Here is a 17,329-nt window from a genome sequence, read left to right as displayed (position 1 = left end):
ACGGTTGGATAGTTTACAATCTGTTGAAGAAGCATTCTAGCTTACTTAGAGTAATGTTTGATCGGTGTAGACAACTACAAATCTCCCTAAACATGAAGAAGTGTATCTTTGCAGTTATGTTTGGCACGTTGTTGGGACACATCATTTGCAAAGACAATGTTTTTGTGGACCCTACAAATACCATGTTTTTGTGGACCGATTCTGCTTCCCATACACACAATTTTCACAGAAATAAAAATCTAGAGAGCTATTAGACATACGTTCTACCATACCTTTACCATGAATTATTTGAAGGCCCTTCTCTCCAATATTTCCAAGCCTATGATGCCTTGGCGTGGTATTTTCTCTCGAGACCACTAGATTTTCTGCTCCACTTTCAGGAACCACAGAACTATTGCACCCATTGATAACAGTGCTACCTTGAATCTTGTACAGAGTTCCAGTTTGAACTCCCCACATGAATACCAGTGCTCCCCGAACCATCTTGTAGGTATATTTCTCGAACACTCTTTTTACACCTACACCATCCATCTTGCTTACATAAATTAGATTTCTGACCAATGCACAGATATGCAGAACACCCGAAAGTGTTCTAATCCTTCTACCTTGCAACTTCAACTTGACTTTTCCACGACCAACGATTCTTGCCTTCCTGTCATCCCCTAAGAAGACATCATCACCATCATATTTCTCATGCTCGCATAACCACTATCTACAGGGATTGAAGTGAAAGGATGCACCTGAGTCACTCAACCATGACTCATGATCTACATGTGTACTTGAAGAAGAATCCATGTACACATCCCCACCTTCATCTGAGGTGGTTTTTCGCATCTGCAGAAGGAGCATCATCAGATCCCTTTCCTTTCTCAGGAACTTTAGATTTACAGTCCCTTTTGAAGTGCCCTTCCTTTCTGCATTTCCATCACACATTTACAGGTTCTCTTGGAGATTTAGATCTCCTTTTAGATTTAAATCTCCCACTCGACGACTTATTTTTGTTTATGTTTTGGGAACGTCCTCGTACAGACAAGGCATCACCATTTTGGCCCTCCATATTTTTCCATCTCATCTCCTCTAACAACAAGGATGAGACTATTTCATCAAATCGCAAGGCAGTTGCATTGATACATATTGCAATAACCCAATTGCCCACGAATCTGGTAGAGAACACAAAAAACTAATGCACCTATCTTCATGTGAAATTTTAATATGAACAGATAGTAACTGGCTTACCACAATATTAAAGGCATTCATATGCTCTGCCAACGAGTCTCCATCTTTCATCCTCAGGTTATACAACATTTTCTGTAGGAATAGTTTATTCACCAGAGACTTAGATTGGTACAATGTCCCTAACTTGTCCCACAAAGCCTTCGCCGATGCTTCCCCTGATAAATTCAACAATACCGAATTCGAGACACACAATTGTATTATGCTCTTTGCTTTCCAATCCAACTTTTCCAAGTCTTCAGATGACATTGTTGTTGGTTTAGTACCTGGATCTACCGCGATCACTGATCTTTATCCACTAGCAGATCCTCCTTCTTGAGTTTCCACAACTAAAAGCTTTAACCATTAAATTTCTTGGTCTCTATCTCTACACTGCTCACCGTCTTCTTTCACCATAAGAATCGATCTCGCGGATCTCCCACTGAATAGGGTCTACAACATGCATGAGAAGAAAACCCCTTCTTCTCATGGGTGTCCCCGATTGAATTGTTTGAAGCCTCATTTCCAATAAATTTGCTCGTTGTTCCAGAGCCAATCATTATCCCTCCTACTCCTCAGTCTCTTGAAACCACGCAGCCTGCAACTTCCCCCCAAGGTCACTCAGAAAAATCTATTGCTAACGGCCAACCCTTGCAAAGCAACATCTCAGACACATCAACAATGCAACCCGAGAACCTTTAGCACTGGTCATTTTAATAGTTGTTTGAATTTTTCAAACATGCAACTCAGAGGGCAAGGTAAGCATGTGATTACTCTGCGGGAGGTATGTGACGAGGTCGAAGCACAATGGAGCACCCTGCAGAACACCCACCCTGATCAACCGAACTGCATATCAACGCCTGAATTTCTCCAAAAGGCAGAAACCCTCACATGCGTCTAGGAGATGACATTGGAAGATTATAATTGCTTCCGTGAGGAAACGATTGTCGCAGTACCTGAGTTGGGGCCTTCATTTGGAAAAGAAGGCAAAAGTGTAGCAGAAGTCGCCCTGCATGACTCAAGACCAACACAACCAGAGGCAGAATCAGCAGCATCGAAAGAAGAAGAACCAACACAACAACAAGAAATAACAGTAGAGTCTCTGCCAGGAACAAAAAGAGAGCCGACAGCACTTGAGATAGATGGTCAGGGCCTCTTGGGGCCTTCGTTTTGAATTTTGGAGTTTGGAGGGAAGAAAGGTCAAGAATAGGTGGCGGAGATAATGGTTCAGGTTGCGGAGATGATAACCAAAGGAAAGGGATAGGAACCGAGAGTGAACAAGAAATTGCGGCAAGGTGGTGGAAGAATACAAAAGAAACCGAGCAAGGGAAATGGAAGCCATCTGAGCGTGGAGTCAGCCGAGCAGAACTCGCAGTAGGAATGTAGAGCAAAGGATAAAAGGAAAAGTATAGCACAAGGAAGAGGTTGGCAATGAAGTGGGTGAGAAAGGGTAGGACTATCCTCTAATCTACTTATTTATATTCTCGTGAGTTGCATTCTATGAAAATGTACTCTTTGTGTATTTTATGAATAGGGTTCAAGCCTTTTATACTCTGTCATGTACTCTCTTATATTGCAGTTAATGAAAGAAGGAATTTTGGTTGCTTATTATATTGTTATGTTCCTTATGGGTTATTTAATTTTTAAATGAATGATGAATAACTAGGTAGTTTCCTGGGATGGTACGAGTAGAATGACAGTCTTAGATAGTACTGAGAATTGAGTGTGATGAGCTATTGTTGTACAATATTTGTATTTACTTGATACCCCACCCAACCCCATCAAAATTCGGCAGCGTGACACCTTGATTGAGATTCCTTGCCTTACGGGTAAGGTGAAAATGCCTGCATTGTTCTAGACTACAGCAGAGCCTTGTTGTCCCCTTGAGCCTGAACAACCTAGGGTCTCTTCCATGTTGTCATTTTTTTGTCAACACAACTAAATAGGGCCGCAACAAGTTTTCCCAAACATATACAAAAAATGTTATTAACAAGATGCATACAAGTTGCTATAGAATTATGGTGGCCATTGAACATCACATGCCATTTAGAAAATTAGAAAATTGGTTTTAAATTTCCTCTTCTAATTATCACATGATTCCATATGCACTTGATTCTGACAAGAGTTCAAGGTAGTCTTGCTGAAATATCTACCTAGACGTCCACCTTAACCAATGCACTAATGTCCTCACCCCTGATCGAGTATGGATAAGACCTTTTCACTAGAATATATAAATATGGAGTTTCACTCCTGTTCTAGAGGATAGTTTGGAGATTTCCATGAAACTATAAGTTGCTATATATGTCAAGAAAAATGCTATTGAAATACAAGACCATTATTGTGAGATTTTCCCATTATAACCAATGCTTATAACCACTAGCTACAATGTAAACATTGCCCTTCTAACAGTCTACAACATCATCAAATGATAATTACATCAGGTCCTGAAATGATGACTTTGCAAATGAAAGTAGTCTATTGCAATTAATTTTCCCATGAACTGGAAACAATGTATTCATACCATAAATATAAATATGTTTAAAAACAATATACAATATAAGAATGTATGTAAGGCTTAGCATGAAAAAGGTTATTGCAGCCCAAAATTTATGAACAAGTCTTTTTGGGAGACTCCAAATCAATGTTGTTGGCCATGTGTTAAGGCTCAAATTAGCATATGGGGTGAATTGTCTATTTGCATTGAGTTGAGAGTAACATAGCCATCTACATAGGATTTGGATACTAGTAAATGGAAATCTCAACAAGAGGTGTTTTAGCCATTTCTGTAAGTATAGTTGTAACTGCATTTTTTTACTTTGTATACATTGGGCCTTCCTTTGTGAAGTTTTCCAATGAAAGTTAGAGCTGAAGGAAAATGTGAAAGTAGGCCTCCCCAAGTAGTGGAGGTGCCAGTGTTCTATTACTTTGTGAAGACAAAACAAACTCCTTTAGCTTATTCAAGTTATGTTTCGTGCTAAGATGTAAGTAGGAAAAAAAAACCCAACTATCTTTGAGCAGAGGTGAGCATGATAATATTCTATGTATTATGCAATGGTTGTTTAAAAAAAAACACAATTGCAATAAAATCTTTAGGTGCCAATATATGCCTAGTCAAGGTTTGAACATGTGAAATTTCTAGGTGCCCATATATACCATTTCCATGGAAAAAGGTAATTAGATTATGTGGTTGACCTTTATAAAAGGAGCGAATTAACAAAACACCAAATCACTAGCCATTCTACACTAGAAGAGTTGTTTTAGAAGGACACTAGAATGAGATTTAATCCAATTATCTATGTAAGCATCACAAACCAATTTTTATCTAGTCTCTCTAGGTGCTAAAACATGTTGAATAACTACATCAAAGCTAAGCCAGAATTGAACCTTGCCTAACTATGAAGAACTCAAACTTATACTTGCATGTCCTAAGACAATTTAATATAACCTCCATAAATGAAATCACACATAAAATATAAATATAAATCATCACTTCTTATTAAAACAAATATTACAAACATATAATAATATTGAACTAGTAATCAATCACAAGGATTTGGGTGCAATAAACCAAGATCCTTATTATGTCCAAACAAAGATATACATGAGTAATATGATAGTGAAAATAAAATTAATCTTCAAGGTTACTTGCACCGAAAAGAACTGCTTAAACATCGAGATATGCTTTAATCCACTTATCTATACACAATTCACACTCAACAAAACAAGTCCACCTATAACAATAGATACATCAAAAGAGTAAATCTTCATGGAAATTGAACTTTCCACTTATCTATACACAAGTAACACCAAAACAAGTCCACATAAACAATACATAGGTCAAAATTAAATCTTTTCTTCCCCTTATGAGATTCCACTAAAAACAAAGATCACATTTTATTAAAATAAATAATCATGAATAATCAATAATATTGACTGGATAATCAATCAAAAGGATTGGGTTGCCACAAACGTCCAAGATCCTTAATCTGCTGGAACCAACAAAGATGCGGCAAAATATGAGAAAAATTCATCCGAGTCCAGCGGCCCACTTGCACTGCTTAATAATAAGTGCCTGCTGGTTCTAGTAATAATTGCTTCTTCATGCGCACGCTGCTGGTGCATTAATCCGACTAACTTCGGAGAGATTGTTTTCAAAAGCCTGAATTAGGTTTTCAAAATATTGGCCCGTCGATTTTGTGAGCTTTTCAAGCCTGATACAGAAGTCATCAAAATCGCGCAACGCCTTTTTCCCCGTCGAAGTATCAGCGTCAGCTTTAAGGGCGATTTCTATATGGTCTTGCAACTCTTGTTCAACGCAATGATGAAGTCGTTCTAAACTACTTTCAGCTTCACCTTGCAGGAATTCGAAAAGAATTTGTTTTTTGCGAACAATATCAGCTTCCTGATCATGATCGCTGGATGCCTGCGTTAAATCATAGCCATACGCATATGTCCATTTAAGCATGTGCCTGCATTCTGCTATCTGCAACCATGCATCTACCACACATTTGAACTCTGTTAAACCAGATCGACTCATTCTCGTCTATTTACACTCATTCAATCTTTTAATCTCTACCTCTCGCACAGCCTGCAGATCAGATAACGCCTTTTCCTCCGCCTTTTCATTTGCCTTCCATCTTTCCATATAAAATACCAACCTATCCGAAGAAGATGTTTTAGCTGCAAACCTTTTCCTAGAATCGACGGAGGCCGAATTCCTGGATTGATTCCCTGCATCAATTCTTCCTGATGTTGTTGCAACCTTATCAGCACTATATTGATTGCAAGACCTATGTTTAAACCAATCACCAAGGCATAACCAACAAAATTGAAATTCACACGGGGACGTACATGTCATGTGCATACACCCTTGATTTTTCTCTATTGGTCGATCACACTTTGGACACGGCTTGGAATTACAAAATATCCAGTACGCATTGAGTGAATCACCATTATTAATTTGATCAATCCATTTTTTGACTGTGTCGCAGCCTATTGGACAATGAGACTCCTCTAAACAATTCCAGCAAAATTTATGTGAACAATTGCAGACAACCTCCTCATGAGTTGTTGGGTATTTTTAAATGGACAAAATACCAAAAACCAAATAAAATTCACCACAGAGACAATGCTCTGTTTACTCTGTCCAGGATCTTTTGACAAGAACCTCTTAAAATCAAAATGACTCAGAAGACACCATTACACAGTCACAAAGCATTTCTATTAATTAAAACAAAAAAAAATTCACTCTGTCTTCATATAAGAATTTACACTGCTGGAAAATTCCCAATAACTTTTACTGCTGTAAAACCTCCATTCACATTTACTGGTGTAAAACACTTTTACATACTGCTGTAAAAACAAAACTTACAGAGTTACAAAAAAAAGAACACGCACCACCATTTTCTTTATGCACTGCTTGTGCAAAAACCACACATGGTTTTCTTACACTTTTGTTTTACAAATACCTGACAAGAGCATTACAATCTGTTCCTTATGATTGTGCATACAACTCTCTGTTCTATTTCGCTGCTGCGAACACACACACATTTTTTTTCGTGTGTCATACATAAAAAAAATTAACACATAAAAACATGCCTATTAAAACATACAACTAACACACATAAAAAAACTTTACGTGCCGTAAAAAAAAAAAAAAAAAACATGAAACGTATACCATATGGGACATATGCCCATAATCAAAATTAAAGCCTCCACCTAATATCTACGAAGACACATTAAAGACCATTGATTCCACTACGGCAGTCAACGGAAAAATCATTCACTCCACGCAACAATCGATTTGACATGGGCCCGTGCACCTTCCGGAGATCAACGGCGGAGATTTCGTGCCCAGATCACTTGGCTGATCCAACGAGGTTCGCACACCAACCTCGGGCAAAACAAACGAACTTTACTGTCCGGGGAAAATGGTTTTGGGGGGTTCGTACAAGAGACGCATGGCGGCAGGTGAGAGTGTTCGGAGGGCTCCAAGGAAAAACAGCCTTTGCCAAAAGGCGGTGCGAACAAGATAGGTGGTTTTGTTTGGTGGTTTTCAGCTGCGTTGAAATTACACATTTAACACTCCCCTTTAATTTCAACAGCTGGGCATTCAGTCATACCCAAACATTTCCTCAAAAATTCAAAGCTCTTCTGAACTAGTGGCTTTGTCAAGATGTCTGCAACCTGTTCTTGGGTCCTGCAATGTTCTAGGACAATTTCTCCATTGTTCACTAACTCTCTGATGTAGTGAAACCTTGTATCAATGTGTTTCGTTCTCTTATGAAACACTGAATTCTTTGACAAAGCAATAGCAGAGCTATTGTCACAAAAGACCACTGTCGCTTTTGCCTGCTCCTGGCCTAAGCTTCTCAACATTCTTCTCATCCATACTACCTGACATGCTGCTGCTGTCGCTGCCACATATTTTGCCTCTGCTGTAGATAATGCTACAATGGAATGCTTCTTAGAAGCCCATGAAATGGCTCCTGAACCCATGTTAAAAACATAACCGGAAGTGCTCTTCCGATCATCTACACTTCCAGCCCAATCGCTATCAGTGTATCCAACCAAATCTGAATGTTCTGAGGCATGATATAAAATTCCAAACATTTTAGTGCCTTTGACATACCTCAAAATTCTCTTTGCTGCCTGCCAATGTGCCTCCTTTGGCCTCTCCATGAACCTGGAAATCAAACTAACAGCATACATAATATCAGGCCTAGTTGCTGTTAAATACATAAGGCTGCCCACAATGCTTTTGTACAGGCTAGGATCAAAATCCTTGCTGCTGTCCTCTCTGCTGAGCTTTAATCCCATCACTATGGGAGTGATTGCTGCCTTGCATTCTTCCATCTTAAATCTGCCCAAAACTTGATTTACATATCTTGCTTGAGAGATAAAAATTCCTTTTTCATTTTGATCTACTTCTATGCCTAAGAAGTATCTCAACAAACCCATGTCAGTCATTTCAAATTCATTCTTCATGACTGATTTAAAATTCTCAATAAGATAAATATCATTTCCAGTGAAAATAACATCATCTACATACAAGACAACAATTAAAATTTTACCATCCTTTTCCTTGATGTAGACTGTGGGTTCTCCTTCACATTTGTCAAATTCATTCTCCAATAGATATGAATCTATCCTGCTGTACCATGCTCTTGGCGCTTGCTTCAGCCCATAAAGAGCTTTCTTCAATTTGCACACTTTGTGCTCTTCTCCTTTCTTCTCATATCCGAGAGGTTGTTCCACATAGACCTCTTCCATTAACACTCCATTTAGGAATGCTGATTTCACATCCATTTGGTAGACTTTCCATTTGTTTTGAGCTGCTATGGACAGCACTGCTCTCACGGTTTCCATTCTTGCAACCGGGGCGAAAGTCTCCTCATAATCTCTCCCATACTGCTGCTTGTATCCTTTGACAACCAGCCTTGCTTTATGCCTTTCAATCTTGCCTTCAGCATTGCTCTTGGTCTTGTAGACCCATTTCACACCAATGACTTCTTTGCCTTTCGGTAGCTCAACCAAGTCCCATGTTTTGTTTCTCTCTATGGCATTGATTTCCTCATCCATAGCTTCTATCCATTTCCTATCTTTAATAGCTTCTTCAAAATGGATAGGATCATCAACATGACAAAACAAGGCAAATAAGGAATTCATTCCTTCTTCATAAATTTCACTTAGATTTCTAAACTTCTTACCTCTTTCACTTGGTGTGCAAGTGCTTGAAGATGCACTTGAGTTTCCTCCTTGTGGTGTGCTTGGAGAAGCACTCTCATTGATCCTCAATGGTGTACCTTGCTGTCCTTGTGTTGGTGCTGCTGTTTGGGGATTCATTTCAGCCACCTCCTCTTCATCTTCATCATGAGGCAAACAGCTTTTAATGTTCACTGTTTTCTCTATGCTTCCATCCCAAGCTTCCTCTTCAATGAATTGAACATCTCTGCTGACAAAGAACTTCTTGGTAGATGGAATGTACAGCCTGTAGGCTTTGGATTCATCACTGTATCCAATGAAGATGCATTTCTCCCCTTTGCTGTCCAACTTCCTCCTTAGTTTATCTGGAATGTGTGCATAGGCCACACACCCAAAAACTCTCATGTGGGTGACTCCTTGCTTTCTCCCACTCCATGCCTCTTCTGGCACTTTGTTCATGACTGCTTTTGTAGGACACCTGTTCAAAATATAAACTGCACAATGTACAGCTTCAGCCCAATACTCATTTGGCAAATGCTTTGTCTTCAACATGCTCCTTGCCATCTCCATGATGGTTCTGTTCTTCCTTTCAGCAACTCCATTTTGCTGTGGGGTGTACCGAGTTGTGAACTGTTTATGTATTCCATTTTCTCTACAAAACTTTAGGAATTCATTTGAGATATACTCACCTCCTCTATCAGTTCTCAATACTTTTATGTGCAGCCCGCTTTGGTTCTCCACAAGTGCTTTGAAATTTTGGAATTTCACAAACACTTCACTTTTGTTCTTGAGGAAATATATCCATGTCTTTCTTGTAAAATCATCAATGAATGTCAAGAAATATAGGCTGCCAGCTAATGATGGAGCTTGCATTGGTCCACACAAATCTGAGTGGATAATCTCTAAGGGTGCCTTTGCCCTTATACTTTTCCCTGATGGAAAACTCTCTCTATGTTGTTTGCCCAATATACAACCTTCACAAAGGCTGTCCGGCTTCTCTATCAATGGTAATCCCTTTACCATTCCTTTCCTGCTTAATAGATTTAGACCTCCAAAATTTAGATGCCCGAATCTCAAGTGCCATAACCAGTTCTCATCCTTTGGCATGCTTTGGAAAGCCTCTTGGGTGACTGCTGCCATTTCCTTCTTGTTCTTCAAGTCTGCTCTTATTCTAAGAGGGAACATTCTGTTCCTTGTCATCTTCACTTCAGCAATGCATCTTTTGCTGGGTGGTATATCTATGATGGTGCACACATCATTTACAAAGTAAACATTGTAACCCTTTTGGATAAGCTGTCCAACACTCAATAGGTTACATCTCATTCTGGGGACATAGTAGACATCTGCTATGGTTTTCCTTTCTCCTTGCTTTGTAAATATTTTTACCTCCCCTTTTCCCATAACAGAGACTTTACTATCAGTTCCTAGTGTGACCTCTGATTTCAAGTTTTGATTTAAGGCTGAAAAGAGGGCTATATTCCCTGTCATATGGTTGCTGCAACCTGAGTCTAAAAACCAAATGTCTTCACTATGTGTTTCAGCCATGTTACAAGCTAACAGGACATTTTCTTGACTGTTGTTTTCTCTTGTAACATTTGCATTCTGTCTGCTGTTCATATCATGTTGTTTCTTTCTACAATCACTAGCATAATGTCCATACTTTTTGCAATAATAGCATTGAACATTAGATTTATCATACCTTTGTCCTTGAGCCTGATACTGATCTCTTTGTTGGCTGCTGCCTTGACCTTGGTTCTGATTTGGATTGCTGCCTCTTCCTTGTGCATTTGCTGTGCTGTTCCTTCCACCTCTGTTCTGGCTTCTGCCTCTTCCTCTCTTGTTTCCTCTGCCTTGACCTCTTCCTCTTCCAAAGGACATCTGGGTCTTGAAGGCTTGCTCTAGGGATGAGTTTTCATTCCTACTCAACCTCTGCTCATGAGTTATCAGTGATGCATGTAGCTCATCAACTGAATATTTTGAGAGATCCTTTGTCTCTTCAATGGTGGTGACTATGGCATCAAACCTTGAGGGTAAGAACCTCAATATTTTCTCCACTATTCTTCTATCTTCAATTGTTTCTCCATGAGTTCTCATTTGTGTGATTACACCAATCACATGAGTGAAGAATGATTCAATGTTGTCTGACTCCTTCATGTTCAAGTTTTCAAAATCCTTTCTCAGCATTTGCAATTTTGCTGTCTTCACTCTCTCCATGCCTTGATAGGCTGTCTTGAGAGTTTGCCATGCTTCATGTGATGTTGTAGCTGCTGCTATCCTTGGGAATATACTCTGGTCCACTGCTTGATACAACAAGACAATGGCCTTTGCATCCTTCTTCCTATTGAGCTTCAGCTGATCCTTCTCTCCCTGAGTTAATGCATTGAACTCAGTTTCATCTGCTGGTTCCTCAAACCCATATTCTACTAGTTCCCATATATCTTGAGCGATGAACAAAGCTCTCATGGTTATAGACCAGTAGTCATAGTTCTTCCCATTAAAGTGTGGGAGCTGGGTGTTGAACATACCCATGCTTGTGCTTGCCATTCCTTGCATCTTGAACTATGATTTTAAATCCTTGACTATGATTTTTTTTTAAAACTGACTGTCTTCAGCAATAACAAGAGAAATGCTTTTGGGAAATACCTGAATCCTTCGCTGTCTGAGTCTTCTAACTGCCTGAGAGGTTTTGCTGCAGCAACAACCTTCTCCCTTCAGCTTCTTTGTCTCCTACAAAGAGCCTAAGCCTTGCTCTGATACCACTGTTGGGTATTTTTAAATGGACAAAATACCAAAAACCAAATAAAATTCACCACAGAGACAATGCTCTGTTTACTCTGTCCAGGATCTTTTGACAAGAACCTCTTAAAATCAAAATGACTCAGAAGACACCATTACACAGTCACAAAGCATTTCTATTAATTAAAACAAAAAAAAATTCACTCTGTCTTCATATAAGAATTTACACTGCTCGAAAATTCCCAATAACTTTTACTGCTGTAAAACCTCCATTCACATTTACTGGTGTAAAACACTTTTACATACTGCTGTAAAAACAAAACTTACAGAGTTACAAAAAAAAGAACACGCACCACCATTTTCTATATGCACTGCTTGTGCAAAAACCACACATGGTTTTCTTACACTTTTGTTTTACAAATACCTGACAAGAGCATTACAATCTGTTCCTTATGATTGTGCATACAACTCTCTGTTCTATTTCGCTGCTACGAACACACACACATTTTTTTTCGTGTGTCATACATAAAAAAAATTAACACATAAAAACATGCCTATTAAAACATACAACTAACACACATAAAAAAACTTTACGTGCCGTAAAAAAAAAAAAAAAAACATGAAACGTATACCATATGGGACATATGCCCATAATCAAAATTAAAGCCTCCACCTAATATCTACGAAGACACATTAAAGACCATTGATTCCACTACGGCGGTCAACGGAAAAATCATTCACTCCACGCAACAATCGATTTGACATGGGCCCGTGCACCTTCCGGAGATCAACGGCGGAGATTTCGTGCCCAGATCACTTGGCTGATCCAACGAGGTTCGCACACCAACCTCGGGCAAAACAAACGAACTTTACTGTCCGGGGAAAATGGTTTTGGGGGGTTCGTACAAGAGACGCGTGGCGGCAGGTGAGAGTGTTCGGAGGGCTCCAAGGAAAAACAGCCTTTGCCAAAAGGCGGTGCGAACAAGATAGGTGGTTTTGTTTGGTGGTTTTCAGCTGCGTTGAAATTACACATTTAACATGAGTTACATTAGAATTAGCAGAGTCAACCTCCACACAGTAGCCACAATCTGGCGCTGGACACCATTTAACCATACTGTTTTGTTCAACATATGACCTCACAAGATAGGTTCTATATTTGTTCTTATCTTCCTCAGATAACCCCAGAGAAAAAACCATGTCTTCACTCACAATGGCACGGCGTCGTGGACCTTGATGTGGACATCGTAGGTTGAGGCATCCTGCACCATCATGATTTATTGATATGTGAATAAAAGTTCGCCAACAATCTTGGCAAAATAAATGGTCGCAGTACTTGAGTGACTTCATGTCTCTGATCTTGAAATCATAGAAACATATCGGACAGGTAGTTAACTCCTCCATTTTTTCTTCTTTGGTCTCATGTTTATCGTCCGGCTGCAACAATAGGCCCACAGCATTTCTCACTTTCTCCTCGTCTGCAAACCATTGATCGTTGGCATTAACAGAATTCCAACCGAAGTGACGCAAGAGAATAGCTGCCTCGGCTTCCGAGACAGCCAGCACAGTGGAAACGCTTTTGGTAGCATTGTGCAGACGCTCACCAATGTCGTTCAGACTTAAAACCGTATATTTCATACGTCCTTTATTGTCATCATGACGACTGCGTGCTATTTCCACCATGCTTTCATATCTCAATTCTTCATCTTCGTTTTCGCTTTCGTTGCTTTCCCTTTCATCGCTTTCGCTGTCATATATCTCATTATCGGACATTTCATCGTATAAAGCCATATTGGTCGAGTTCGAGTAGATCAGAGAATGAGACTTTTTTCCAGGCCTTGCGGAATTCACAGAAACAAAACTCTCTGACCGTGTTCAAGCAGGTTAAAGCTAAACCGCAATGTTGTCAAGAAACTGTGTCTCCTTACCTTTTTGTACTAAATCAATCTTTGCTTGGCTAATATTTATACTCATGTAACTTGGCGCAGATACCAAAAACCATTCATGAGCCGACATGAGTGATTATCCGGTTGACTTTAGACGTAATTTAAAATAATGCTTACAAAGTAAAGCTGTTTCCCCGCCATCTATTTCTCCCACTAGGAGAAGCATTCTGTTGTCATTATTACTCTTTTCTTTTTTGAGGACAAACATTCCGTTGTCATTATTAATGAATCACAAACCCTAACATCCACCAAATATATTTATGAAAGTATAGTGAATTAAAATATTAAATTTTAACCAAATTTTTCTTGATATTTCTTCTAAATATGCCAAAAATTTCACCATTTGAAGTATCACATAAAAAATGTAATGAAAATGTAAAAGTGATTCATTCAAAGTATAAAAACCCTAGGATTATATGTTCTCATACCAAATGTTATAAGCCAAATACATAAAATTCAATAGTTCACACAATGTACAACAATGTGAGCATTAATGACAACCCAAATATAGATAATAATACAGAAATGCCTCAAAATACCTCAAATAGATTCATACATTGAAATAACATCCATACCATCCATAATGAATACATCATCGCTATATACACCAATCCACACATTACACATGCAATCCCTTCATTATTAGGATGATCCTATTACATATACATTTACATATTCCATAGTAAGGCTAAGAATGCAAAATATGTTCATTTAAGGTATCAAAATGACTCTTGATGTTTTTGACTTGAGATTTTCCAAACTAGCACTACTGGAAAAAATAGTCTTGTGGATTGATTCCTCCACTTTTTCTACTTTGAAAGCATCAAGATGGATGAAAAAGAAGATACTCATCCAATCCAGATCATACACCCCCATTTTGGGGGGATTTTGGTCCCCAAAAGCATCCACTGAATGAGGTGAGTATATTTTGATGAAAACTTGACTAAACTGAGAGGGCGGGGGTGACTCAGCTTCATACATTCATGGACATCAAAATTATTTTCTTGTAGCTGATTGTCTGAAAAAATAAATGAGCATATTAAAACATAATTACTAATAGATTTAGTATGCTAACATCAAGTAATAAGTTAACCTAAACATCACTTATGTCGATTAAAGGAATAACCTCTTCTATTTTTTTCTTAGCTTGAAACATATCAACATAAGTCTAGTCACACCTCAAGTGTTTTGTTAGGGGAGAAAGATGACAAGTATACCAAGCTTTTGATAATATGGGTTAAACACATTCCCTCGTGTTACTCTGCTGTGAGCGAGCCTATTGAGTAACCCAACAGAGTCACCTTAAGGAGATGCAAAGCATCGCTTCATTGCCAAAAGACCTGTTTAATACGACGATGAAGTTGTTTGCATCACCTCATTGTGGAGGAAGCCTTTCTCTTCTTTAACCTTTATTTTATTTCCTTAAAGGTATGCTTGAAGCATTTATTGAATATTTGTAGTACGGGTGGAAGAGGCATCGTTACTTACTGAGAACAAGAGAGGTTGCTCCTTGTTTAAGCGATTTGAAATATAACTGGAGTTAACATGTGCATTTTGAAGTTTTCTCCTCTCCCGTTTTTACTTCGTATATTCAAGATATCGAAACACCATTAAATACAAGGCTTTGTCGGAATGAAGATCCTAATAAAGATATGGGCTTTGTTAGGTCCCTATAATACTAGTGTATTCCCTTATTATTATTGTCATTGTAACCCTTACCGTTATTGTTGTGCCCATGTTGTCCCCATATTGTTATTATTGTGCCCCATAGAAGCCCACTATTGTTATTGTTGTGTTCAATATGTTTCCAAGCACCAACTTGGTCATTTGTGAGGCTCCAACATCTAGGGTACCAACCTTGTCTTCTCAAGGCACCAACCTTGTGTTTAGGAGCACCAACTCCAAGGACACCAATCTTTCCAATTCTGAGGCACCAACCCCAAGGGCTCCAACCTTATCTTGTCAAGGCACCAACCTTGTTTGTTTGAGGCTCCAACCTTCAGGGCACCAACCCTCTGGGCTCCAACCCACTGCTATATTTTGTCTAGATATGTTTGATAGTAATTCTCTGCTCCCAACATCTTCTTCACTGAATTCTGTCTATCTACACCTTCACTGCTACATCAATGACAACCTGTCTTCATATGAAGGAGTCTTCACAACTCTTCATATTGCCCTAACAGAGTCTGCAAAGTTACCTCATGATGATTTCAAATAGGCATGATGATCTCCAATAATGTTTCCAAAATTTGTTGAAGCTTTCCAACAAGATATTTGTGCAAAGCCTCAACATATGCACAAAAGGAATTATTTATTTTCAAGCCGTTGTTCTTTACTGTTGCGGTAACTGTTTCAAGCGTGACTGCTTCTCACTATTCTTGCTATCGCGATCTCTTACTTCCTAGAACAAGACTCACAAATGATTTAATGTCGGTGCTGGCTATTGCTCCCTTCAAACGATGTCAGATGAAGCTTTATTTTTCCCCTTCACAGAATTGTTCTTTAGGTTGCGTTATGTACTTGTTTTATTAATCACAGGTCTCAGCCTTTCAAAGATTAACCTAATCAACAGAATTTCCTCGTCCTTCGGCTTCCTCCTGTCCTGCTGGACCTTCGGTTTCCTCCTGTCTTGCTAGACCTTTGGCTTCCTTCTGTCTTGCTGGACCTTCGCCTTCCTTCTACCCTACTGGACCTTCGGCTTCCTTCTGTCCTGCTGGACCTACACATTACTTTTGTCCTTCTGTTTACATCTCTCTCACTCGATCTTCGACTTCTTTTGTATCTTCATCGTCTGCGAGACCTTTGGCTTCTTGACGTTTTGACTTCTTCTTTAGTTCGCTTGACCTTCCGGATTCCTCCGTTCCTTCAAGTTCACGAGTTGTGAACTGTTACCTCATCTCTATGATAGATGCCCGAGATACGTTACCCATATGGAGGTCCCACATGCCACGTCATCACCTTTAATTGCGATCCCAACTTTATGAAAAAACGAAGTTATTCCTTTAATCCTGTAAACGAACACTGGTCTGACGTGAATGCACACGACGAGACCCCAAATAAAATAAACTTGTGTCCATAAACTTCTCGAGTCTACTCAGTCCCAAGTCTTATTGGATTAATTCTCCACCATTCATCTCATCATTAATGTGACGGTTGTTGATCCACCCGATCAACAAACCCAATAGCCGATACTACATCGTTTGATCAAGGCACGCTGGATCCAGTGGGTCACAACGATATCGGTCGGGGAACATTCACGATGCTTAACTGCCCTTACGGAGCTGATAAGGATTATAAATCCTTGATCTATAAAAGTTTGAGTCCGTTTTGAGATTAACGTCTGATCACTTTATGACCCGATATCCATTGGGTATATGAGGTCATCAAATCTATGGCCTGCGGGCCTTCAACTAGTACATGGTTTAAAAACAGGTCTAACCCTCGTTGTTGAATGTGATGTAAGTGTTTGAAAATGAGATCGACGACTAGGATTTAGCGTGGGCCTTCAGCCACGATCAAACATCCGTACACTCCTAACCTCCGCTCTTTCAATAGTTGTTGCTCCTGTGATCACTCTTCACTCTTCCGCTCTTTCGATAACTGTTGCTCCTATGGATTATCTCCTGTGACCTCCGATAACTTTGTTTATGCTCCTCCACTGTTTTCTTCATATCGGTTCTTCTCGGGCATATATTACATGTGATACTTTCGATATGGCTCCTCTGATGTTTTCT

The 17,329-nt window shown here is 39.2% G+C and overlaps 1 protein-coding gene across 1 annotated transcript; it reads right to left on the bottom strand.

The window, feature by feature from the left end:
- Positions 1–5,311: 5,311 nt before the first annotated feature.
- Positions 5,312–13,440, bottom strand: LOC149170357 (uncharacterized). Its single transcript, XM_089425533.1, has 3 exons — positions 12,986–13,440; positions 5,789–6,002; positions 5,312–5,695 (listed from the first exon to the last, which is right to left on the bottom strand). The coding sequence occupies exons 1-3, from the start codon at positions 13,438–13,440 to the stop codon at positions 5,312–5,314; spliced, it is 1,053 nt and encodes a 350-aa protein (XP_089281659.1).
- Between the last annotated feature and the right edge of the window lie 3,889 nt (positions 13,441–17,329).

Source organism: Pinus tabuliformis, chromosome 4_2 (assembly GCF_031772625.1).
Source record: "Pinus tabuliformis cultivar Carrire ecotype Pingquan chromosome 4_2, CPIR1, whole genome shotgun sequence".
Taxonomy (NCBI): domain Eukaryota; kingdom Viridiplantae; phylum Streptophyta; class Pinopsida; order Pinales; family Pinaceae; genus Pinus; species Pinus tabuliformis.
The sequence above is the reverse complement of the archived record's forward strand: the minus strand, read 5'-3'. Positions and strand labels throughout refer to the sequence as shown.